This window comes from Neopelma chrysocephalum, unplaced genomic scaffold, assembly GCF_003984885.1.
Source record: "Neopelma chrysocephalum unplaced genomic scaffold, ASM398488v2 Primary Assembly neopelma1_96688, whole genome shotgun sequence".
Classification (NCBI taxonomy): domain Eukaryota; kingdom Metazoa; phylum Chordata; class Aves; order Passeriformes; family Pipridae; genus Neopelma; species Neopelma chrysocephalum.
The window spans coordinates 1,846,301-1,873,271 of NW_020925333.1; the positions used below are offsets into that span (position 1 = coordinate 1,846,301).

A 26,971-nucleotide genomic window follows, 5' to 3' on the forward strand; every position below is an offset into this window, starting at 1 on the left:
GATATTCACTAATAACTAGTTAAGAGACAAGTACTCATACAAACACATGGACTCTGTGATGTTTTGCCTCTGGCTGGATGCCAGGTGCTCACCAAAGCCACTCTATCACTCCCCTCACCAACAGGACAGGGGAGAGAAAATATAACAAAAGGTGCATGGGTTGAGACAAGGACAGGGAGGGATCACTCACCAGTTACCGCCATGGGCAAAATGGACTCAGCTTGGTAAAATTAGTTAAATTTATTATGTATCAAAAACAGAGTAGGATAGTGAGGACTAAACTAAATCCTAAAAACATTTTCCCCTCACCCCTCCTTCCTTCCTAGGCTTAGCTTTATTCCCAATTGTCTACCTCCTCCTGCTCAGCACAGCGGGGGAACAGGGAATCACATGTTGTTTCTGTTGCTTCTTCCTCCTGATGGAGAGTTCTTCCCTTGCTCCAGCACGGAGTCCTCACCACATGAGCCAGTCCTCCCTGAACATCTCCCGCTCAAGTTCTTCTCACGGGCTACAGTTCATGAACTGCTCCAATGTCGGTCCCTTCTATGGAGTGCAGCTCTTCAGGAACAGGCTGCACCAGGATGAATCCCCCATGGGGTCACAAGACCTGCCAGCAAACCTGCTCCAGTGTGAGCTCCTCACTCCACAGGCCACAGATCCTGCCAGGAGCCAGCTCCAGCACAGGCTTCTCATGAGGTCACAGCCTTCTTTTGGGCATCCACCTGCTCTAGTGTGGGGTCCTCCAGGGGCAGTAGGTGGATCTCAGCTCTGGGACCTGGAGCACTTCCTCCCCGTCATTCTCCACTGACCTTGGTGTCTGCAGAGCTATTGCTCTCACATATTCTCACTCCTCTCTTCTCTGGCCTCAATTACTTCTCTGTGCAAAAACTTTTTTTTCTTCTTAAATATGTTATCACAGAGCTGTCACCACTCAGCTTTGGCCAGTGGTGGGTCCAACTTGGAGCCAGCTGGCATTGGCTCAGTCGGACATGGTGGAAGCTTCCACCAGATTCTCAGAGAACCCACCTCTGTAGCCCCTCTGCTGCCAGGACTTTGCTGTGAGAACCCCAAAAAAGATTCCTATAATCACTTTTTTAATTCCATAAACATGAAAAGTAATTTCACCAATACCACAGAGTTAATCAGTAGCAGATTTTTGTAATAGAAATCCAATATTCTACCATTCTGCATTCTAAAACTGGGCAACATTACTGTTCAGTATCCCACATGAATCTGAAAATTTTATGGACAGATTTAAAATATATATTTGCCTAGAACACATTCAATAGAGAGAAATAGAAACCAAACCCAACAACCCAAATCAGTTCAAAATATTTAAGGGAAGGAAATACTGAGTAGAAACATCCAGTTCATGTACTCTGAGATCAACAGCGATTTATGATTTACCAGCATACAGCTTAATGAGGTTTTGCTAGTAAAGATCCTCTTACTGAGAATCACATCAGAAGAAAGATAAGAATGGAAGGATGTAGTCAAAAGAACGGAACACAGAATTACACTTTTGCAACTCTAATATATACTGTACTAGTATTGCATCCTGTAGCACTAGCAAAGTTTACATGCGGTTTATGCTGTAAGAAGTTAAAAGACAACATTTTAATATACAGGATAATACTAGTCCTGTATTAATATTTATTTGGTCGCAGTATACTAAACACCTGTTTGGAAGATATGTTGACTAATAATATTTGCTATTAGATTCTAGCTTGTCACCTCATTTGGGGTGTCAATAAAGGGTTGACAGGCAAAGTCAAAAGTTTCAGCAAGAGAAATGCCAAGCAGGAAAAAAAAGATTAAAAAAATTGTTCATAATGAGAGCAGTTAAACATTGGAACAGGTTGCACAGAGAGAGTGTGGAATCTCTATCCCTGAAATACTTGGAAGTTGACCAGACAAGGTGTTGAGTAACCTTATCTGACTCAGATATTGGCCCTGCTTTAAGCAAAGAGGCTGAACTAAATGACTTTCACATCTCTTTAAATGCAAACAACTGTGTCATTCTATAAAATTATGTATCAATATAATATCTGCAATAAATATATATGTCTATCTCATATATACATGTATGCACATACATAAAATTAAATATTCCATCACCATCAATAAAAGTGAAGAGTTTTAAAATTCTACTGAAAGTTAATGTTTTGAATTCATATTCTGGATAGAATATGCAACCTTTTCCTGAATCTACTATCTGAATGATGTATTGCCACATCATACATTCTACTAATAGAATTTGATCACTGTTTATTTTGAACATATGTATATTAGATAGAAAAACACAATGCCACTATCACTCTACATTAAATTTAAAATAAAATTTCAAATTAATAAAACAAAAAAAAATCTTGAGTTGCACAATATCCCCTTTCCAAAATATCTCAGAAAACATACTTCTTCATATGTAATTGAAAAAACATCCTTAAAAACCCCAAATCCTTGTACTATCTGAACCATTTTTCCTTAACCATATAAGTAGCGATGGATCAGTTGTTTTAAATTTTATTAGACTTCTGAGAAAAATAAATTCCAAATGGAATGGGTTCCCCCACCTATCAGCCTTCTTGCCCTTTTAACCAGAAAATTACTAGACTGTACCTGCCCTGAGGTAAAGTAGTTTACCTGTCAGAAACAAGTTTTCAGGCATCCAGGTGAGCATTATATAACTCCTGGTCAATACTTTCAAATGAAACTGGAAATTATTTGCTATTTTGAGCAGTATCTAAAGTTATGCTTGTTTTGGGTGATTTATTATGTGATTAGCCATGATTGATAATATGGTAGTTTCCAAACATTTTCATGCTAAATCTAATGTCTAATGTGCAATGGACTGATAGCACTGCATTTTCTTGTATTTTATCAAATTTATTTGACACTTTTAGTCAGTATGTAATGCAAACGTAGTATTCTTGAGAGATGCCAAATTGCCTGCCCTGGGCTTTTTACAAAAGATTTAGGAAAATGAGCATGAACGTTGCCAGAATGTCCTGTTAATACACTTTTACCTAGAAGCAATACTTTGAAGGCATTAGCTGTTCACTTAGGTTTTCAGAAGACATAAGTATGAATTGATGCCAACAATTTTACATGTCATATTATACCAGCTTTTGATGAATAATGATTCAGAAAGGCATAAGACTAACAACATCTGTGAATAAATTAATTACGTGACTGTGCATTTGAAATAGCCTGGCAGAAAAAAGAGGCTTTAAATGTGTCAATAAATCTTTGTGACCTTCACTAATGTTACATCTAGACAGGACTTAATAATATAAACAATATGACTAAAAACTTAATTTTTCATTAGTGCTCCCCACTGTTCCCTGCCTGTCTGTCCTGTATGCCCTCCTTCCTGTTTACTTTGGGTATAGGCCTTTTTTTCACCTAAAGAAAGTGATCATGAAATTCATTACATGAGTTGGTATGCTGTGAATAAGGACCTTAAAAAGAGATACGTCAGAAAAACCTTAAGATTGAAGCCACAGAAACTCATAACTTTTACACTCATTGGAGTATACATCAAAAGAAAACATACCAATTGGCTCGGGAAGTGAATAAAAGCACATATATATTGTAGTTATAAATTCCCAACAAGATAAAGACAGGTTATTTGCCATGATTTTGCCTTATTCTATTTATCAGGTTATTTGAGAAGTCTAAACATGCAGTGGGATTTTTTTTTTTCGAAGAAAAGCACCATTAATGTAACTTTGAAAAAATCATACAATATATTTTAACAGGGAACTATTCATCCTTCATCTTCAAATTTTGAAATTACACTAATGTATTCTAAAGTTGAAGAAAAGTTTTAAGTACTCTGAAAAATAGTTACTTCTATTCCAACAGAAGATTAAGAAAAACATCAGTCATTTTTAATAATTTTCACAAACATTACTATCTTAAAATTAATGGATCACTCAAACCAATAAATCTTGTTAGACCGCTTTCACTCGAAATTGCTGAAATTAAGACTTCCAGTATTGCAACATATATAGGATTTAATTTTACTGCTTTTACTTGTTACTTTCTGTTGCATTTTCAAACCTGGTAATATAAACTACACCTCCAAATTCTAATTGGTTGAAAATGCAAGGTGTATTATCTTCCATTATGTATTATCAGTTTGGTGTACCTTGTATTCACCATAATCTTTTTCATCTAACAGACTCATTTTATTCATCTCTACAAGTTGTTCTGGGCCAGGTTCATTTGGCAAAGGTTGAATTGAGGCTTGTTCATATATTGGTTTTCCATTTAAAAAAAATTCCTTCCAATCCAGCATCAGTTTTAATGGAACTCGGCTGCAGAAAAAAGAAAAACAAAACCAAACAGTTCCAAATCAAAAATTAAAGGGTTATATTTTGAAAATGGTGGACCCAAATCTATAAGAATCTTAATCATGAAACAAGTATATGCTAAGCTAGTTATAGCTTATAATGCTTTCTGTAATTATTACAGCTTTTTGTAAATGTTTGTTTACTCATAAGACAGCTGTAGGCACTTGTAGGCTTCAGTATTTTCACAAATGTGTTATCACACAACATTTGGCTGGCAGAGCTGTGTAGTAACAGTTTTGCTATAGCTATTTTTGCCAGCCCTGAAACATTCTTAGTTTTGTGGGGTAAAGCCTCCTCTTGCCAAAAATCTATAGAATGTTTTTACTGCAAATTAAAATTAATTTAGAATCGTATGAATAGTTAAAATCCTTTTTTTTATTAGTAATTTCACTAAATTATGTCTAGGCTGACTATTTTATCATGTAACTACCAAGCCTAAATGTATATAATTTCTATAAAATATAATCAGATACATTTCATATGGTTACACCTTTATTATTATAACACACAATTACATTAAAAAGCAATTAAGATTTTGGTATACCTTCTAATACTGTAAGTCTTACCCCACAGTCAAATCACTGAATACTAATAAAAGAACTACAGCTAAAAAGCCCCACTCTGCGTTTTTTTAAACATTTCTACAGCACAGGCACTTGGAAATTATTGCCCTTTCAGGGCCTTCTCAGAAATCCTGTGCAATTAGGGCATGTCAGCAGAGGGAATCACAGCATGTAGGACTCAGTAGAATTTGGGCTCAGTTGCTACTCTTTCGACAGTCCAGGCGGGGTTACCTATCTTAGGAAATTCATCCAGTTTATATTACACTGAGGAAGTGTTCAGCCAGTAGATCAATCTAGAAACCATTCAGTTTTTAACTTATAACGAAACAATTTGTTCATAAGAAAGGAAATCAGTAGTTCAGCTGTGGCTAGTGGATTTTGGTCTCCTAAGGATTCAAGTTAGTTGCATCTTCAAGAAATTATGCGAAGGCTGTAGCACTAGTTCACTCTGTATTACACACCAGCGAATTCTCACACAAAACTAATGTTATGTTTTTCCCACACAAACTAATTGAAGCTGTCATGTAAAATGTCTGAGAAACTACATAATTGGTTACAGTGCTTACAGCAGTCCGAATAATGTACCCTAACAGCTACCTTACAGCTGTTAGTTTTGCCTAGCAGCTACCATACTCACTTCTTTGTCATGTGGCGATATTCTCCCACTTTTGTCGACATATCAATGATTTGGCCCATCACTTCCCAACACATAGAATAATGTTTTTTATAGCGGGCCTGAGCTCTTTCAGCAGCAATTTTCTCATGTTGTTCTCTCTCTTTCATTATTTGTTCTTCATTATCAATGTTTTCTTGTTTTGCAAGAGCCTGGAATTTTTTTAAAGAGTAAATTTGAGACTGCAATGAAAATGAAAGTGCAGAGGTGCACAGTCCTGGAAATGAAAATTAACTTGTTCATGTAAGTCAAGAAACAGAAACAGCTCATTTCTCATCAGAGCTGGAGAGCCAGCAAGCAGACTAATACAAAAACTAATCTAAAAACTTTTATTAATTCTATAAATTCCACTTTGTTTGCTTTCTAACTGCTAAAATACAATAAAGGAGAAATGCATTACTTCTTTAATGACAAACAGATTAAGAACATATTGAGTGCTTGGGGGCAGTGAAATCACAGGTTTTAGTGGAATTATTCATTCAGAAAATGTGACAAATAATTTATCTTACTAGATTCTGATCTTCAAATAATTTTAAATTATTGATGTTGTTCAATCTTGGAAAAAGATTTCTGATCATAGTAGAAAATTATTCCTGTGATGGTGTGCTGCTTTTGGCTGAAAGCATACTTAAAGAGATGTACTTAAAGAGATCAGATAGCTGCTGATTACACAGGACTCCAGCTGTGTTGGAGGATTTGGAGTTGCTAATTGTTTTTGACAGGATCACATTATGCCCTACTATGAGCATTGCACTGGGTGGTTTTCCACAGAATTGTAAGTCCTTTTAATCAACTGAAAGCTTCAAGGTAGAAAGATATTAGCACTCATGAGTGTAATCACTCCAGCATTGGTCAAAAATGGACATTAACAGATTATATCTAAGTGAAATTAAAAACATGATTCTTGAAACAAGATCTCAGGTTATTGTCTTTTGTCCTGTTGCCTCTGCAAGACTGTGCCTTTTAAATTCAGCACACAGAGATGTTTCCCTACAAAGTTAAAATTAGTATAGAAAAAAAGATCAAAATTAGACTTTAAGTTGCTCAGCTTTATCCCTTATTATCCCCCTGCCATGGGGGGCTGTTCTTCCTCCCTCCCTACGTAATTCCCCTAAAGTTTTAACACACTGCCAAATGCTCCCAGTTCCACAATTACAGTTACATGCTTATTGCTTATCACCCACATTAGCTGTAACTGTGAACTAAAAAATAAAAGAATATATTTATCATCAAATCATCCTGTCCTTAGAAAAGTCTTGAAGTTGACAATACAAATTCCATTATAAGATGAAGGTACTCTAATAGTCCTGTAGCAATTCAGAGAGCAAAACAATCTTTTACCGCTTCTCTGTCAAGAGCTTCCTGGAACTCTTTTTGCCGTCTTTCTTCATATTGTTTTTCCCTAAAAATTCTGTTTTGCCTTAACACCTCTTTTTCATGTCGAACATGCATGAGTTGAGCAGCAATCCTCCGCTCGTGCTGAGATTGTTTCATTAGTCTGTAAACAAGCTGCTCCTCCCGGTAAGCCTTCTAAAAGACAAAAAATAATGCTACTAAGCACAGTTTATTTCCTAGACAACTCATCAGTGTCTCATATGAGAAATACGAGTGGAGTTACATAACAGCATTCACCTGCTTATATGATACATAAATCCAGAACAACAAACATATCTATTAATTAGTGCTATTTTTGTAAGAAGTGGTACTATTTATGTAAGGATTTACAGCAGCAGTATTTATGTAAGAATTGTAGAATTATAGAAGAGAATTCTAACTATGTCTTAACTGAGATATTCAGTAAAAATACATTTGGTCAGATTAACTCAATTTTAACATGGTTATTTCCCATGTGCAAAGAAACTGCAGCATATTTGAAATAATGGCTTCTGTATCTAAAGATATACCCTTTCCTCAAATAATTAACTTATTTCTGCTATTCACCAGTCCCCATTCTCAGCCACATTCTGCTGGATCTTTGATCACTCTCTTTTCTACAGGTGTGAAATTTTTCCTTCTTTCTGGTGATTTGGGTAATTATCTTCTCCATTCTCCTCTATTCAGGAGACTGGGAATAGGAGGAACCATTCCAGAACAGAGCAATATACAAGACTTCTGGGCAATAGTTCCAGTGTTCTCACTGGGACATGGATACAATACCCTATTTGGTACTACAGGAAAATCATTCTGAACCATTGCTTGAGGCATGGTCTGTGTACACAGACACTTTCAAGGCTATGGATTGTTATTTTTCTAAGTACTCTCATAACATAATAGTATCTTATCACTACTACACTTCTCTAGTCTGCCGCTGGTATGTAAACTAATGCTTAACCTAATCTAAAGTTTTGCTTCACTATCACCGTCTGGAACTCCTTCTGAGTCCTAAGCAAAAACATCAGCTTGCCTTTCAAGCCCCATTGCCAAATACTACTCCTACAGCAGAATTCTAGACGAAATAACTGATTTGTTGAATATTTGTTTCACATGCAGCAAAACTACTGGGAAATACATTCCAGTGTAAGGACTCAAACTGGGAACTGATTTGAAGATTTCAGATTCATTTTCCTAAGAACAGAGGTACAGGTAAAGCCAGTTATTAGTACAAAAAACCCTAAACCAAAATAAAGTCACATCTATTTTCTTTTATCTAATTTATTTTTTCATCAGCTGTTTGTGACAGAGATGAAAAACATGTTACATAAATACACCTATAATTGTAAAATCCAATTTGATTACATATTACCATATTATTTATGAAAGAACTCTACAAAGAGATCTAGATCTGTGCTACACAATGCAAACCAGTAAACCTGTAAAAAAAATTTTATGCAAAGCATGGCTATTTGAATTTCAATAATAAAAACAACAACTTTCTAAATAATTTATTTAATATTGATGTTGGGAAGAAGCCAATTTAAAAAAAAACAAACAACCTCTTTCCATATTCTTAAGTTCTTTTCCCTTCACAATTGCTGGGAATAAAGTACATTCCAATTAAATTCTGGTGACTTGAAAATACTAAACTGATATAAAAATATCTCAACATTTTTCTTATTTCAGTCAAAATGTGGGCTTTGCACTCCCTTTTCCTAGCACCAAATCTCATAACACTGCATGATAGTTCTAATGGCAGATGCAGTCATCCCAGGCTTTAATCCCAGAGTGGTTCACCTGCATGCTATGTTGTCTCTATACAAAGCTTTTCTCAAAATAAGGGCCTAATTTTGAATGTGTTGTGTTTTGTACCCTATTTGTAGTGTACTGTTTGTAAGCTATTTTTCTATGGAGGGAATTATCATCATGCATGCCACTGAAGTGGAAAACAATGCTATCATAGCAATTTTATATTCATTCTATGTGTCATTTGATATAGTTCAGGTGATAAATTTTTCCAATAGTACTGCCTACTGAAGAGTTGTCTGTCCATTTTCTCTTACATTCCTATCTCAAGGCAATCCCTTTGCCATCTCAGTTCTATCCACTGCTTCTTTGGACTTAGTATTTAATTAAGGTTTCAAAGAAGAGTAGAAAATGCACAATTTGTTTCCTATTGCAAGTAAATATCCTTCATTATTTTCTGTAGTTGCTACTGTTTACCTTCAGCCATGGATTATTAGAGTAGTAGGTACTTCACCAGAAGAAAATGGATTTAAAAACTCTAATTCACAGGGAATTGAAGGAGCCACCCTAACAGAATGGTCACTTGCCACACTCAAACCCACAACTTTATGATGCAAAAAGTTGGTCCAGTGAGAAATTAAAGCACCTTATTTAGGTGAATGTGCTCTTCCTAAAGCAAATGATAAGATGCTCCTTTAGAACACTTTACAGCAGCTAAAAGAGACCTTGTCTTTGTTTACTGAAGTGTAGAGAACTTCAATATTCTAAGTGATCAAATATTTTGGCATGCTCAGTAGGCCTAAAAAGAGCTCGTAGGAAATTTTTGAGGAACAAGAATAAATGAAAAGGCAATTAACTCAAAGATACACACAACAGATAAGTAAGGATTCAGAACACCAAACTCAAAGTTTCAGAGAGGTTGCTTTTTGGGTGGGAAATTGAAGCCCTGGTAGCTATCTTTCATACAAAAAGGAATGGACAAATTACTCAAACCAAAGGTTAAAAAGTTTTAAAACTTCTGGACATGGTAGGAGACAAAATATAAAAATTGTAGTACCATTTTTTGACCTAAAATTTTACATCAACATCTTCACAGAGGACTGTGAAGTGCCTGAAGAAATCATAAACATCATAATTGGGATATCCGCGTAATAATTTGAAAAATTACTATTAAAAGAGCACAACACACACTTTTTTTCCGGTTTACCTACTTGAGACAACAGTGGCATCCAGTGGCCAAACCATAACGTGTGTATGTTTCATGTTGTTCATACATAATTACTATATCACATGATTCTATTTTTCTATTTCCTTGTTTGATTTACAAGTGAAACAACTTTGTGCTGTTGTATAGTCATAAAATTTATGACCAAAACTTACAGTTCAGCATACATAAATCTATTTGGTTGACAAGTAATAATCTAGTAAGAGTTCATTTCTCCTCCCATTTTCATGTTTTCCATTTATTGCTGAAAGTAACTTATTCCTGATAAATTTTTAATTCAGAGAGATAAAATCTGAACAGAGAACCTAAAAATAACAAGTAAAAAACACAAATAATTTGTTGAAATGGTGGAGATAAAGGTTCAATAGGAATGAAGCCATATTACTGTCAAACACTTTAAACACCTCCCTATGAAAATCTGACTGGCATCACGCTGTGCTCTACAAAGACTAGAGTATTTTCTCTCCCAGGCTTCAACCTGTAAAGTGACAAAAATAAAAAATTTGAACAAAGTCCTTTTAGTAAGATTTATAAGCACGGATACAAAACAATCTACCGCACTCTGAAGGGATGAAATGCATTTGACTCTAAATGATCCCATGCCATGTTCAAGGTTTATGCTGTATAGGTAAAAATCTGATCCTAATACCTACAGGGCAGCTACAGTTTCAGTGTGAAAATCCTTTATGGTTCAGTACATAATGGAGGGGAAAAGTAATTTTCAACTATTTTGTATATTCATTTATTTTTTAAAGAAAATACCTTAGTTTGCTTCCCACTTCTCAAAAGTCAAGCAGCATCTAATTTCTGAAATCTCGAAGTTCCAACCAAACATCTCTTCCTCTGCTAATTTAGAACCAAATTACCACTAAATAGATTCTCTGATCTGGTCAAACTACTGTTCCAGCCAAATGCTCACTTGTCTTTCCTTCTAATCCCTGCAGTCTGTGAGTTCAATTGTTCCTATATCAAAGCTGATTTTTTTTTCTGGGAATTTAGGAACACTATTGTTAGTTTTGCCTTGATTTGGTGCCTCCCTGGAGCCTGTGTGATTGGCAGCACACTGCAACAGTTCCTCCACCCCAAACTGACAAGGCTTGTCCTAAACCTCAGGTGCACCAGCTGTGTGACCTCCTCACAGCACTGGCTGGCTTTGCTGGCTTAGAGCTGCTGTATCCACCAAGCACCCCAGTGACTGACAGCCAGGACTTTTGGAACCCCTAGTCCAGGCTGCCAGGGCTGCAAGAGCTGAGAGTAATTAAAGAGCAAGTTTTGGGACTGCAGTGGATTTCGGGCAAGTGGATTGCAAAACTTCTTCATGGCTTATGGATGTCACCAAGAACACGATGTAAAATCTCTTTGAATGAGAACTCAGAGACAGGATACATGGATAGACACATTCTTGGTCTAAGTTACTACAGGTGTTTTTCAAGAATACAGATCTGAGACAGACATCGAGAAGCATCTAATTCCTAGATGACTACCTCAACAAATTAAATATTTTCTTAACATTTCCAAAAAGTCTCACAGAATCATAGAATATGCTGAGTTGGAAGGGACCCACAAGGATCATCGAGTCCAACTCCTGGCCCTGCACCGGACCGTCCCCAAGAGTCACATCACATGCCCGCCCGACAGTATTATCCAAATGCTTCTTGAACTCTATCAGGCTTGGTGCCATGACCACTTTCCTGGGGAGTCTGTTCCAGTACCCAACCATCCTCTGAGTGAAGAACCTGTTCCTAATATCCCACCTAAACCTCCCTCGACACAACTTCAGGCCATTCCCTTGGGTCCTCTCACTGGTCACCACAGAAAAGAGATCAGTGCCTGCCCCTTCTCTTCCCCTCATGAGGAACTTGTAGACTGGGATAAGTCTCCTCTTCAGTCTCCAGACATTACATGCCAAGGCTTAAAAATATATACATATATATAAAATATATGCTACACATCTGAAATGCTATTATTATGCACCAGCAGTGGAGAAAGTCCCAGCTATAGTGGGTTCAACACACATGATCTAAGCTAAGGACTCACAGTGAAACACTAAAATAAATGATAACCAGAAATCACAGAAACCCAGCAAATTACAAGTTCTGTTTCTATACAATCACTAAAAAAGAGAAGACACATGAAATCAGTAATCTAAGAGCTGCTTTTTGAATGAGGAGTATCTGAAGAGAAATCTTAAAAGCCTTGTGCTTTACAGGACAGGATTCAAATAGAATAACCTGCAACATCCATTTTTAGACAAAACACAGACATTCTCCAGAGACATATATTCTATTCCACAACACATCAAAAATCTAAGCTCTGATCTGGAAATTAAGTTTGATTCTTCTCTTTGTTCAAGTTTGGGGGAGGGAGTGGCAGGGAATAAAAGGCAGATCTTCAACTGATTTTTATAATCTTCGCTCTGCTGCCTTCATTTAATCTTTTGTGGTTTGTAAGTATGGTGTATGACATAAAGGTTGTGAGAAATAACAGATAACCTTCCCTATTTCTCAAGAAAAGCCAATGGTTGGCATTAAAGTAGTTTTCAGACATAAGTGCATATATCTTCCTTTATCCTCTCCAAAAGTGTTCTGATTTTATATTTGTAAGCAAATTTTTAGATTGCTAACTGCACATGGACTCTATAGTTCAGCATACAACTTCTCACCTCTTCAGATTCATGTGCTAGTAACTGATCCATTAGCATTTTTCGTCGTCTCTTTGCTCGTTGTTCTCTAGCAAATGTATCTTCCTCTACACGTTTTTGAATTTTCCTTATATATTCACCATCTGAATAAACACCTAACAGCTCAGTTTTTGTCTGTGCTGTAGTTTCTTGAATAGTTTCTTGAGTTGTTTCTTGCAATTTCTGTGTTTGCAATGATTCTTGCATATCACTGATTGAAAAGATCAAAAAGAGAAAGATCTCTGACTTAATAGGAATTATGGCTCTTAAAGGTGTTTACATACAGATCCCTGTATAGCTATATGCAAGTCTAACAAATGTACAACATCACTCTGAGGGTACTGTGGCTACTTCTTGGTGCCCTCGTTACTTGGGTTACTCCTCAAGATATCACTCTGAGTACAGTTTTGCAGTTATTAATCACAGGTTTAAACACAGAAATATCTACAGCAGTATGGATGACTATCACCTCTTGTCAGTAGGGTATACATATCAATAAAGATGACAGAATGACTATTACTTATAATTATTCACAAATAAATCAACATACAGGCAAGTTTCAGGAAGAAAGTTACTTCTCTCTATTTCCTTTGAAATGTGTTACTGTGTATGTATATTCAGAGCCATTCCCACCTCTCTGCAAGGCTAAATGACCTCATAGACCCAATGACTAAAATTAAGAGAAGAAGAGATGCACTTTCATCCCTTTCTTGCTGTATATGTGACAAAAAGTAGTGAAGGAAGCTTGAGCCATCCCTACTACAACTAAAGGTAAGGTAAAGACACTGCAACCGTGTTGGAATTGTGCAGTGCTAGTGGGACAATCACTCAATCACAATTTAAACTAAATGAGATATTACTTTTTCCTCAAGTAGCTGTCTACATAGATAGCAGGCACCTGAGGTAGGATCCTGTCTATTCTTAGCAATCTAATATCCAAAATTACCTGTCGGTCACCTGGCTGTGTAATTCAAAGGCATTTCCTGTCATAGACTTCTCAAACTTGTCTATTTCCTTGTATACATTCTGAAGAAGTAAACAAAATTTAATGTTTCCTTTCTCTTCACAAAACATCACAAAGAAGGTTCAACAGAACAAGTATTAGAGAATTACTTTTCTGTCATGCATGTACAACAGAAAGGCTTACAGTGAAAATACTTTAAGCATCAGCTAGACCAAGAATAAAGGCAAGACTATTTCCTTCTTCTACCTTTCACTTCTTTCCCTGTTCCCTGTTCCTTGCTACACCTACTTACACCAGCCAGAATATCCTAAAAATTTGCAGCTATTCATTCTGCAGGATAATTCTGATTTTGCATAGGACTTCAGCAGTTTACATAATTCTCACCATTCAGGGACTTGAAAGGATATTCTGGGCTATCATCTGCTTTCGAATCAGTAGCTTAAATGTATCCCCAATAGTTACTCAAGCAACTATGTTACTACACTCTACATTTAAATACATCTGTGACAGTTGCACAGTTGTAAAAACTGGTAATATTTACACTCCCGATGATAATACAATCCAAGAACTCGAATTACAATCCAAGTACTCTTCCCTACTAGATAATACAGATTTTTTTTTTTAAATGGTGCATTGCTATCATCTCTTGATTTAAGACAATTGTCAATTTCAGCTATTACTAACATTTTTAATAGAGCAGACAGCTTTACAGTGTGTTACAGAACAGTTCAAATATTATCATGCAAAACTTCATCATGCACAAATGAGAAAGGAATGTTAATGCTTTTATTTCACATGTTCAACTCAATAGACTAGAAGGTAAAATAGTTTTAGAAATCAAATTAGTACCTACCTATGGTATATATTCAATACAAATTTTCTCTTACGTCAAAACAGTTTTTATTAAGAAGCAAATGCAGAATTATGATCATATAAGTATTCAGCCTAATTTTGACTGCCTGAGTCTACCATATTATTTTAACAGTTATATAGCAGCAACTTTTGTATGATGCAAGTACAGTATTTGTAAGTGTAAATGTTCCCAAAAATCATGTCTTTTGAGTTAACATAATTAACATTAAAAGAGCACAGATGATAATTACCTCTGCTTCTCTTTTCTTTAACAATTTTTTAGCTTCAATAGCTTTTATGATGGGTCTCGGTGGAGGCTTTGGAACCTTTAAAACAGCTGGTTGAATCCTGTGCGCTACTTCACTTTGTCTCCTTCTTCCTATGTGATCCTGAATATTCAACATCTTGTGTTCAGATACATAGTTTGAAACAAAATACAACATATGGCCCTAATATACTACCTAAATATTTCTGAAGTAATACGGTACTTTATACATATATATATAGATATAGATAGATACACACATACATTTACTTAATATATTTATATGAAGTAATTAAACTAGAAAGAAAACAATCTTTCAGGAAGAAAGAAGAGCTTATCAGGCTTTAGACTTGAGCAAAGGATCAGTGTCTTATAGGCATTTAGGGGCTTTCATTGAATTCTAGTTCTAGTATGTTACCTGTTTCAGGTCTGTATACAGCACAGAAACTGAGAATACCAGTTTCCTTGTACAGAAAATGAGAATACCATTAGGTAACACATTAGGTAACACTACTGGTGAACAGTGAGTCTCAGATGATCAAGAAGTAACAAACATATAAATTACACTACAGATACCTGTGGGTAAGGGTTATATAAAAAAAGTCAAAGACAGTCAAAAATATATAATATATCAAATGAGGTACTAATAAATTTTCTTTTAAACTTTGTTATATTTTGGATATTGTTTGTATTTTCTTTTCTAGATACGTGAACTGACTTTTCTTTCTTGTTCATGTAGTGACAATAGAACAGCTAGATAATCACAGCAAGATTCTGTCCCTTAATTAGCCATATAAAGCACATATCAAATTAGTCAACTACATCTTCAATGTGGTTCAACACCTCTTGGGTAGCTTGCCATTTCCTCAATATAAACTGTAAGCTTAGGATGAGTGTTCCCATGTCTAAACAAATTCCTTTCTCTCTTTTTACTTTATCAGAATGGTTACATAGAAGTACAAGATGTTCTGAGGCCATACCCACTAGGCCCCCTTTCCCTGTCTTTTCCTGCTTTTGAACAATGCTTCTTTTCTTTACAAAAGAAGAATGTCACAAAGCTCTTTTACAAGGACATCTCAAACACATACAAGTCATGGAATTTACACTTAGTCTTCAAGTCTATAGATATTTTCCACATATGACAAAACACAAGTACTCTCAATTTAAAATTATGTGACTTTTAAATAGTAATGTTTTTAAAGTCTCATAACAGTATATTGACTCTGTGCCTACATATTAAGGATTTCCACGCATAGTCTTTTCCTTCGTTCTTTTATAAATATGACTGTGTAGCACACAATTAAGAAGCCTTCACATTGGCTTTAACTAATCCATTATACACATATCCTTAAGAAAACACATCTTCAGAAGTCTATAAAAAGTAAGCAGTCACCTTTTCAATGTCTTGAGCTCTTTGCTCTTCTCGGAGCTTCTGAGCTCTCTGCTGCTCTGCAAAATGTGTACGAGCTATTTTATCTGCTACTGCCTTGGATTTTGCTTCAAAACGCTCCGAAATCTGCTGTAGCTGCAAATCAGCCTGACGTGGCACTAAAGTTTTCAAACGCTAAAATTAAACATCAAGTAACGAAGAGTCAGAAACAGTAATTAAATATGACAATTTTAAGATGTCTATTTTAAACTGTGTTTTCCTGCATTAATGGGCACAGAAAAAACATCTAAACATGTTTGAATAGAAAACCAGGACTAACTCCATTGAAAAGAACAGAGATCTGAATTTGAATGATGCCAAACTTTGTCTAGTTTAGAGAAAAGGACAAATTGCTTTGTAGAGCTTCTTGAGGAGGGGAAGTGCAGAGGGAAGTGCTGTGCTCTTCTTCCTGGTATCCAGTGAGAGGATATGTAGGAATAGAATCATAGAACCATAGGATCACAGAATGGTTTGGATTGGAAAGAACCTTAAAGATCATCTAGTTCCAACCCTCCTGCCCTGGGCAGAGACACCTTCCACTAGACCAGGTTGCTCGAAGTTCTATCCAGCCTGGCCTTGAACACTCCCATGGATGGGGCATCCACAGCTTCACAGTGCCTCACTACCCCCACAGTAAAGAATTTTTTCTTAATATTTAATCTAAACCTACTCTCAGTTTGAAGCCGTTCCTCCTTGTTCTGTCACCACATGCTCTTCTAAAAAGTCTCTCTTCATCTTTCTTGCAGGTTTCCTTCAGGCACTCAAAGGTCACAATTAGGTCATTTTGAAGCCGTCTCTTTTCCAGGCTGAACAATCCCAATTCTCTCAACCTTGCCTGGTAGGAGATGCTCCATCCCTGCAATCAGCTTGAAGGCCTCCTCTGGACTTGCTCCAACAGGTCAATGTCCTTCCTGTGCTGAGGACCCCAGAGCTGGATGCAGTGCTTCAGGTGGGGTCTCACCAGACAGGAGCTGAGGGGCAGAATCCCCTCCCTTGACCTTGACTGCTTTTGAGGCGGCCCAGGATATGTTTGGCTTTCTGGGCTGTAAATGCACGCGGCCAGGTCATGTCCAGCCTCACACCCACCAGCACCCCCAAATCCTTCTCGCCAGGGTTGCTCTTCATTTGCTCATCCCCCAGCCCGGACTGGTACCAGGGGTTGCCCTGACTCAGGTGCACCACCTTGTACTTGGTCTTGTCAAACTGCCTGAGATTCCCATGGACCCACTGATCAAGCTTTTCCAGGTCCCTCTGGATGGCATCCTGTCCTTCAGGTGTGGCAACCACACCTCTCAGCTTGGTGTCATCTGCAAATGTGCAGAGGGGGCACTCGATGACTTTTGTCATTGATTAAGATATTAAATAACATTGGTCCCAATACGGACCCCTGAGGGACACCACTTGTCACTGATGTGCATCAGGACTCTGAGCCATTGACTACCCCCCTCTGGTAGTGACCATCAAGGCAGTTCCTTCCCAGCGAGCAGTCCATCCATCAAATCCATGTCTCTCCAATTGAGAGAGAAGGATGTTGTGGGGGACTGTGTCAAAGGCCTTACAGAAGTCCAGATAAACAACATCTGTAGCCCTTCCCTTCTCCACTATCGTAATCACTTCATGACAGAAGGCACTGTATTGGTCAGGCAGGACTTGCCCTTGGTGAAGCTGTGCTGGTTGCCCCAAAGCACCTCCCTGTCCTCCATGTGCCTTAGCAGAGCTTCTAGGAGGATCAGTTCCATGATCTTACCAAGTACAGAGATGAGGCTGAAAGTCAGTAGTTCCCAGGATCCTCCTTCCTACTCGTTTTAAAAATGGACACAATGTTTCCCTTTTTCCAGTCACCTGGGATTTCCCCTGGTGGCCATGAGTTCTCAAATATCATGGAGAGCGGCTTGGGAACTACATCAGCCAATTCCCTCAAAACTCTGTGATGGATCTCATGGGGCCCCATAAACTTACACACATGATTGTACATTATGTTCATTATTTACTCAGGTGGTCATGGACCTGATCCCTTCTTACAGTAGGAGGGACTTTGCTCCCCTAGTCCCCATCCTGCTGTCCATCCACTGAAGAGGTGTGGGAAGAGAGGTTGTCAGTTAAGACTGAAGCAAAAGAGTTGTTGAGTACTTCAGCCTTCTTCTCATCTGTTGTTACCAGTTTCCCAGCGCTGTTTATCAAAGGAGGTCTACTTTCTTTGACCTTCCTTTTCGGATTAACACACCTGTAGAAGCCCTTCCTGTTATTCTTTGTGTCCCTTGCCACAGTTTCAGCTTCAACATGGCCTTTCTCATCCCAACCCTACACAACCAAACTTCCTGTCCATACTCTTCCCAGCTCACTTTTCCAAGCTTCAAGTGCCTATGCATTTGCATAGCAGTCACATCGGTCTCTTGCCTTCCTTGCTTGACTTCTTTCTCCTAGAGATTGCTAGCTCTTGCACTCTATGGAAGACATCCTTAAAGATCTTCCAGCTCTGTCTCTGTGGGTAGTCTGCCAGGGCAACCCATTGACTATCTCCCTGAAGAGCTGAAAGTCTGCTTTCCTAAAGTTCAGGGACCTAACTTTACTCCTCACCTGACCCACATCCCTCAGGACTGTAAACTCCACCAATGCATGATCACTCCAACCCATGCTGCCTGCAGTCTTGATGTCCCCAATTATCTTGTTTGCATTGGTGATCAACAGATCAAGAAACACATCCCTCTGGGCTATTTCTTGTGTCAGGAATTTCTCTCTCATGCATTCCAGGAGTCTCTGTGCTACTTTCCCAGCAGATGTCGGGGTGGCTGAAGACTCACAGCAGGACAAGAGCCTGCAAGCACAATGCCTCCTGTAGCTGGAGTAAGAAGGCTTTGTCAATAGGTTCTCTTGGTCAGGTGGACTGTAGCAGACACCAACTACAGGGTTCCCTTTTTTGCCTTGGTCTCTGATTCTTAGCCACGGGCTGTTGAACTGCTCATGTCTATGCCTTGGAGACAACTCTTCACAATTCATCTCTTTATGTAGAGGGTAACCTGTCTGCCTCTCCTTCCTCTTCAGTCCCTTCTAAACAGCCTGTAGCCATTCATAGTCACACTCCAGCCATGGGATTCATCCCATGCTGCACCAGGGGAGGTTCAGACTCCATGTTAGGAAGCATTTCTTTACTGAGAGTGTAGTCAAACAGGCTTCCTAGAGAGGTGGTCAATGCCCTAAGTCTGTCACTGTTTCAGGAGCATTTGGACAATGACCTTAATAACAGATTTTAACTTTTGGTCAGCCTTGAAGTGGTCTGGCAGTTTAACTAGATGATCACTGTAGGTCCCTTCTAACTGACATATTCTATTCTATTTAAACTGAAATATAGAAAATTCAACTTAAAACACAACAAAAAAATTACTGAAAGGGTGGTAAACAATTTACTTAGACAAGCTGAGAAGTCTCCAGCTTTGGAATACTCAAGACCCCACTAAACAAGGTTCTGAGCAACACATTCTAGTTGGCTTTGCCTGGAGCTGTGGGGATGGACTAAGTGATTTCCAGAGGCCCCTTCCAACCTCAACTATTCTATGATTCAAATGCCGTTCTGAACCTGTCTAAAGACCAGACCTACTCGCAGTTGCTTAACTTCTTTAAGCTATCCCTCTACAGCTGAAGGGATACTTCAACTCTCTGGTACTACCCTTGCATTTGCTCATAATCTTTCTGCCTGCAGACTATTTTTCAGGAAGTGTGCCAGAAAAAAATGTGAAATTTTACCCAGATGAATTTGATTCATGATATATAGTTTCTTAAAAACTGCCCATCCTGCTAACAAAGAATGGTTTGCACATGCTGAATCTTACTGCTGAAAACACGAAGAATGTCTTTAACAGAACCTACTACATCAATACTGACTTCCTCTTAGGTACTCTCTTTTCCTTTTGTTTTTATCTCTTTGTATTACCCAGCACATGATTATTGCTGGCTGGAGTGTAGTATAAATATATGGAGAGACATGTAACAGAATGAACCAAATCACTGTGGCACAAAGCTCAACACAGGTATAAATAGGCTTCCTGGAGGGGCAATTAGTCCAAGTTGATACCTAGACCACAATGCAGTCTGCAATCTGCACTGATAAAAGTAAAAATGCAGCTGCTGAACAACTACTAGGTTTTGTTGTTATAGCATTTTAAGTCTGGAGACGGCTTTAAAATAGAGCAGGAAACACAGGATGAACCAAAACAAAGGAAAACAGAACACAGAAGATCAATAGCCTATTGAGTTACTGATAAGCTGTGTAATGCCACTGTATAAGACATTGCAAAGGACTGCTTCTTTTCAATATAGGTGTTGGGTTTTGAACAGGAGATTTAAAAAGTGGGGAGGGGAAGCACGCAATACATGTAAATATGCTACCTCTTCTCTATTTATACAAAATAGGCATAGTTAGTTACCTCCGGATACAAAACACTCTCAATAGACTTAAGATTTGTAGTTGCGGCAGGTCTTATTGCTTCCATGACTACTCCAGGGTGCTTTGCCTTTCTCTTTTTTTCTAAAGCAATATACAATTCATATAAAAGCTTTGTTGCAGCCCCATGCTGTCCTGTCATGATGTCTTGGGCCACACTCTCATTAAACGGCACACCAAGGAGGTGAAGTGTAGGTTCCAGGCGAGAAAAATTGTTAACTTTTGCATCTGCAACCCTATATGATTAAAAACAACAACAAAAAACAGAAAATAAAATTATTTTCAGTTCCAACTTGCTGCATTAAGCATGGTCATGATACTTACCTCATACCAAGACAGGGGGAGGAAAAAAATAAAACCCACAGAGGACTTCCTTAAATAATGGGTTACACAGTTTGGCTTAGGTTTTATACTGCAGTGTATACACGCATTGATTACTATGTATAACTTCTGGAAAAAAGAAAGATCACATTGGATAATATAAATCCTGATACATAAATACACAAAGTGCATCTGACAGCAAAAGCTAACCCCAATTGCAGCTAATGGTATCCCATCCACAAAACACAGAGTTTGAATGAAGTCTCTATATTAGCTGTCTCATCACTTGAGCTCTTACCAATCAAAACATACGTAATGATAAAAAAAGTCTATATTATCCATTAAACCTCACAATACTTTGCCATATTTCTTCTCCAATAAAAAGAAATGGACACACAGGTTAGAATTAGCAATTTACATTCAAAGTTAAAATAGTGGCTTGCAGATTCCTGTTTCTCTTGATATGTAGATTCTCCTGTGGAAGCAGTCAATAACAATAGATATACAGGGTAAAATCAAATAATAATAAATTATCAGTTTATCACAACTAACACATCAAATTTCATCCAACAAATCCATAACTTCAGTCTGAGTCCGAACATCATGCTTTCTATACTGCTCTATCTCTTGAGTTCACAATAGTTCCTTTGTATCTACCAACCAGCTTTTGAGGTCAGCTGAGCTCCAGCACAATTCTACAAAAATGCCCAATTTTACCTGAAGACCTTCTGGTAACAGAGTATTCATCTTATTTTGAGATGAAATTGTCCAGGGGCTCATTATTCTCTCTATAATAGTCCATGCCTTATTTCTTACCCAATTATATATAACTGCAGCTTCCAACTATACTGAACATTTTTCTGCCATTGATTCAAGGTTAAGATGAGCCCTATTGTCACAAACCATCTCACACGCACTGAGAGGCTGTAGTGACACCACCTCTTAACTTTTTATTCTGCAAGGTGCAGCAGACTGGTTTGTACATACCATATTCCCCCTTCTTGCATTCCTTGAACAGAGGAGTGGCAGCTGCAATCTTCCAGTCCCAGGGACCTCCCCAGTCATAAAGACCTTTCAAAGATTATTGAGTGGCCTAGCAGTGATATCAGCCAGGTCCCTCAGCTCGGGTCATCAGGTCCCATGGACTTGCATATTTCAAATTTATTTAAACGTTCCTTTCTTGCTACAGGCTTTCCTATAAGTCTCAGAGGCTTGGGATATTGCAGTCTTATGGATGTCTCAATAGGTTCACATTTTCCCTAGCCTTCCTTTTGCCGTGGAGATATCTGTAAAAGCCCTTCTCGTTGCCCTTCTGCCTAGATGTAAGACAAGGTCTTTTCCCCATGAGGACAGTCAAGAAAATTGAAACAAATTGCCTGGAGAGTTAGTGTAGTCTTCATCCTCGGAGGTTTTCAAGATCACACTGGGTAAACAACTGCTGTAGACTTTCCTGTTAGTCTCAGGGGCTTGGGATTTCAGAGTGCGAGTTTTACCAGTAGAACAGAGTAGGACAGAGAAGCCATTAAGTATCTTAGCCTCAGTATGGCAGTCTGAGAAATACTTAAGGACCTGAGAGGGAGGCTGATCAATGGAGCCATACTCTGCCACCTTTGATGCAGGAAGACAACTCAGCATGGCTGCTACAGAGACAGGTCTTGGATCTTACCTGCTCTCTCACACACAGGGCAGCTCGTCTTCCTCCTCACCTTCCCAGCCTGTCCATCCTAAAGAGCCTATATCCAGCCATGGTAGCACGCCAGTTGTGTGAGATAATCCACTGCCTCTCTGTGATTGCAATGATGGTCCAGCAACAGTTCACAGACCGCTAATTTCTTCTGTTTGATCCCCATGCTGCATGCTTTAGTATACAGGCACTTCAGAGAGGCAGCCAGTTGTGTTGATTTTAAAAAATGTACAAAAATTTAGAAAAGGTGTGAATGTTTATCCCATAACCTTATCTTCTCAGCACTTCCTTAATTGTGTGCATACATTTGGGATGGAAGGCCTTCTGCACTGTTTCACTGCGCTTATTCGCATCACCCTCTTCTTGTTTGCCAGTCCAGGCCATCACTTCCTCACTTGTTTGAGAGTAATCCTCTCCTTCTCTCCTCATTCCTAGTTTACATCTATCCTCACCAGGTTTGTCAGGCTGTTTCAAAGATGCTTTTGTCCATCTTGGCCAGGTGGATCCTATATCTTCCTATATCTTCCCTCTCAAAAGAGGATCCCATGGCTGTGAAAAATCCCCGCTGTTAATAGCAGCTGCACAACCACTTGTTGACCCATGGAATCTATCCACTCCTTATCAAGCCCATCCACCTCACCAGCAGAAATAAGAAAAAAAAATATTTGGGCCCCATGCTTTTGGCTCCAGGTCTCTCTGGCAATATCCTTGGTACCCACAGAAAAGAGCAGCAGGGATAACAGGGCTCTGGACAAGTCTCTGCAGCTCTGGACTGAAGCCCCAGCATGCAGTAAACCCCTCTGGCTAGCATGTGAGGTCAGCAGATGGTACCTCCATTTTCTAGTGCTATCACTTACCTGCTCCCTCTGGTGCTCTGATGTAGTTTAGACTTCACCAGCTCAGATGTTTTGTTGCACAGTGCCACCAGCCTCTCATCTGCTACCACAGCCATCAACTTGTTCTGCAGCTTCACATCAGCAGGTGGAGCAGACACCTTCCTTTTCTTGCCAGAAGTCACCTCCTTGCCAGTCATCTCCTTTTCCCAACCCAACCAGCGCAGATTCTGCCCGCCTCTCTCTCAGCACAGCTGTGGGTCCAGGTTCCTGTATCTGCAGTGCCTCAGAGAAGATCCAATCCACTGATTTCATTCTGCAGCAGCTTGACTTGGTAACACAGCTCCTCCATGAGCACACACCTCTGCAGGCAAAGCCATCACCTCCCACTCATGAAGATGTAAAGACTCTGGGCATTCCCTTTGGTCTGACACAGGAAGACTTCATGCCTTTCTCCGGAGAAAAATCTGACTTGAGGCCTCTGACATTCTGAGTAGTTGCTCCAGTGGGTATTGGGTATCACACCCTGTCACGCATCCCCATGCTTGCTGAGCACACATACACTGTCTCAGCAGAATTTCTAACCACTTCTTGCACGTCCTGAAGTGCATCTTCACTAACTGCACCTCAAAGTACACTTTTATTGGGAAGAATCAAGAGAACTTGTTAGAAGCTGCTAGAGCTTGCTAGAAGTAAAAGCCTGTTATTTTTCCCAGCAACAGCAGGTACTCTAAAGTTCCTCAAAGAGTTACCAGGGGTTTTCCAATGATCCCAGAAATTCCTGGGAGATCTAGAAGTCCTAGAAGCAGAGCGCAAAAACTGCTGTGCAAAACTGTTTTTTGTTGGCTGCCTTTGTTAGCGGTACTCAAGTTGCTCTCTTGCAAATTGGTGGGACTTGCAGAAGAAAGGGTGTGAATACATGGGAAGTTCAAAGAACATAAAAACAGAGGTTCAGAAGAAAAAGGAAGATTTCATGCAGCCTGGTACTCTTGATGCATAAGCCAAGGAACTCCAGGAACTGCATCATCAATGTACCAAAGCTCACAGATCTGCACAAGACTTTTAAAGTTCACATTTTTCAGTTCTTCTTCATGACAGATACTACACCAGATTACTTGTAAACTCATACATTCTTGTATGATTTTCTACCAGGGCTTCACTCAGAGCCTCACAATGTATCTCCACCATTTTCATTTTAGTGAAGATGTAATGGTCACCACCGCATCACAGCTCTGTATTCCTGGCTCTACACAGCTCACAGGGACAGTAACACTATTTCCAGCCCTAGAGACATCCTTGAAAGGCTTTTTGAATTTTTGGTCTAACCTGTTACTATTGTAGTTACAATCAAAATGCATAATTTTCTTGAAGAAGTATGATCAATCTCTCTAGATATATGACACTCATTAAGGCATCACACACAAGTAGCTTTTGAGTCTCTGAAAAGTGTTTCAAATCTCACTAAGTTATACATGTTTTTCCACTCTTCATTAACAAATTCTGAGAAAATATTAAAATATGTCTACTTTATGTAACAGACATGTAATCCATAAGTACTAACCTGCTCTGTGAAAATTGTTTAAAGTCATCCTGAAGACCATATTTGTGTAGAAGTTCTCCTAGGAGGTAGCCATTAGAAAATTCTTCTGGAAATGATCCTGGAACTAAGTTTTGGTTTTTGTTGTTTGAGTTTTTTCCAAAAAATAAGAAAATTAAAAGAATTCATACATTAATCTTAATACAGCTTGTTATTATAACAAAACTAAGTCCAAACTTCATTAAATAATTCAGAGGAATTTCAGAAGGTTGACCTAGCAGTAATAGTTTTCAACTCACAAATAAATAAACATTCTGTGTAGTTATTTTGCAACATCAGCTTTAGGTAGTAATTTCTCATTTTCATTGTAAAAATATAAACATTGTCATTGAGATTGTGGTAATATCAATAAACTATGATTACTATATTTTCCATACAAAATGCAAATGAAAACAAAGCTAGATCTAATGTGCTTCTCTTCAAGAATCATAGAATATGGTGAGTTGGAAGAGACCCACAGGGATTATCAAGTTCAGCCCTGTGCAGGACACACCAAGAGTCCTACCATGTGCCTGAGAGTGTTGTCCAAACACTTCTTGAACTCTGTCAGGCTTGGTGCTGTGACCACTTCCCTGGGGAGCCTGTTCTAGTGCCCAACCACCCTCTGGGTGAAAAACCTTTTCCTGATATCCAGCCTAAACCTCTCCTGACTCAGATTCACACTGTTTCCTTGGGCCCTGTCACTGGTCACCACAGAGAAGAGATCAGTGCCGGCTCCTCTGCTTTCCCAACATAAGGAAGTTGAAGACTATGATGTGGTCTCCCCTCAGTCTCCTCCAGGCTGAACAGACCAAGTGACCTCAGCCACTCCTCATACAGCTTCCCCTCAGGGCCCTTCACCATCCTCGTTGCCCTCCTCTGAGGGCATTAAGCTCCTAAGAGCTTAATGTCTTTTTTATATTGTGGTGCCCCAAACTGCATGTGGGACTCAAGGCGAGGCTGCCCCAGGGCAGAGCAGAGTGGGAGAATCCCCTCCCTCAACTGGCTGGTGATGCTTTGCCTGATGCCCCCCAGGACACGGTTGGCCCTCCTGGCTGCCAGGGTACTGCTGACTCATATTCAACTTGCCATCGACCAGTACCCCCAAGTCCCTTCCAATGGCACTGCTCTCCAGCCTCTCATTTCCCAGTCTATACACACAACCAGGGTCGCTCCATTCCAGGTGCAGAATCTGGCACCAACATACAGTTGGTGATTGTGCATTGCTCTAATTATCAACAGGAAGTTGCTCCCTCTTCCTTACAGAATAAACGTTTTTGCAATGCCAGCACAACACCTGCCATACAAAACAAAGCACTACTTTCCAAACACATTAAGATATATTTTTTATCCTCTGGAGTCCTTATTAGCAGATGAAGCTCGAGCATCTCCTGTCTCCTGAGAGCACTTGCCCCATGAGGAGAATTAACTTCAGCTCGAAAACTTCAGGCATTGGAACAGGTTGCTCAGGAAGGTGGTGGAGTCACCATTCCTGGAGGTGTTTAAGAGGTGTCTGGGTCTGGCACTGGGCGATGTGGTTTAGGGGTTACAGTGGCAGTGCAGGGCGGACAGTTGGACTGGGTGATCGTGAAGGCTTCTTCCAGCCTTGAAGACTATATGATTCTACGACTAAACATGTACCTGCGGCGGTACCAAGGAGCGGGCCAGCGGACGGGTCCGCCGGGGGAGCGGCCGGGGGGGGAGATCCCCTGGCCCGACCTGGCCCGACCCTGAGGCAACGCCCTCGCTCCTCCCCGCGCAGCAGGGCCCCACTCACCGACGCGCCGGGAGAGCTTCACCTCCTCGTTCAGCCACTCGCAGAGGATTCGCGACATGGCCGGGCCGGACCCGCCACCGCCTCCTCCACGCTCCGCGTCCCGTTGCCGCGGCGACCGCCCGGGGCGCCTGCGCGGTTGGGGCGGGGCGGGTGGCGGCCGTGCCGCGCAGGCGCCGCGGGCGGGCGGGTCCGCGGGTGTGCACGGGCGCGCGG

General features: G+C 39.4%; 1 protein-coding gene across 11 annotated transcripts in view; it reads right to left on the reverse strand.

Moving 5' to 3' along the window:
* The window catches only part of SPEF2 (sperm flagellar 2), a 77,424-nt gene extending 50,553 nt beyond the window's left edge, over positions 1–26,871 (reverse strand). For 10 of the 11 annotated variants that reach the window (XR_003538474.1, XR_003538475.1, XM_027709115.1 and 7 more), the window contains exons 1-10: positions 26,759–26,871; positions 24,967–25,069; positions 20,551–20,803; positions 16,094–16,264; positions 14,687–14,824; positions 13,566–13,645; positions 12,602–12,830; positions 6,936–7,124; positions 5,559–5,746; positions 4,154–4,322 (exon numbers count right to left, since the gene is read on the reverse strand). Coding sequence is in view for 9 of the 11 variants with exons in the window: in XM_027709115.1 (XP_027564916.1) it covers positions 4,154–4,322; positions 5,559–5,746; positions 6,936–7,124; positions 12,602–12,830; positions 13,566–13,645; positions 14,687–14,824; positions 16,094–16,264; positions 20,551–20,803; positions 24,967–25,069; positions 26,759–26,816 (1,578 nt within the window). In the remaining 2 variants the exon portion in view is untranslated. The remainder of the gene's footprint in view (positions 1–4,153; positions 4,323–5,558; positions 5,747–6,935; positions 7,125–12,601; positions 12,831–13,565; positions 13,646–14,686; positions 14,825–16,093; positions 16,265–20,550; positions 20,804–24,966; positions 25,070–26,758) is intronic. The other variant, XM_027709117.1, reaches the window with a different exon arrangement.
* Positions 26,872–26,971: the final 100 nt, after the last annotated feature.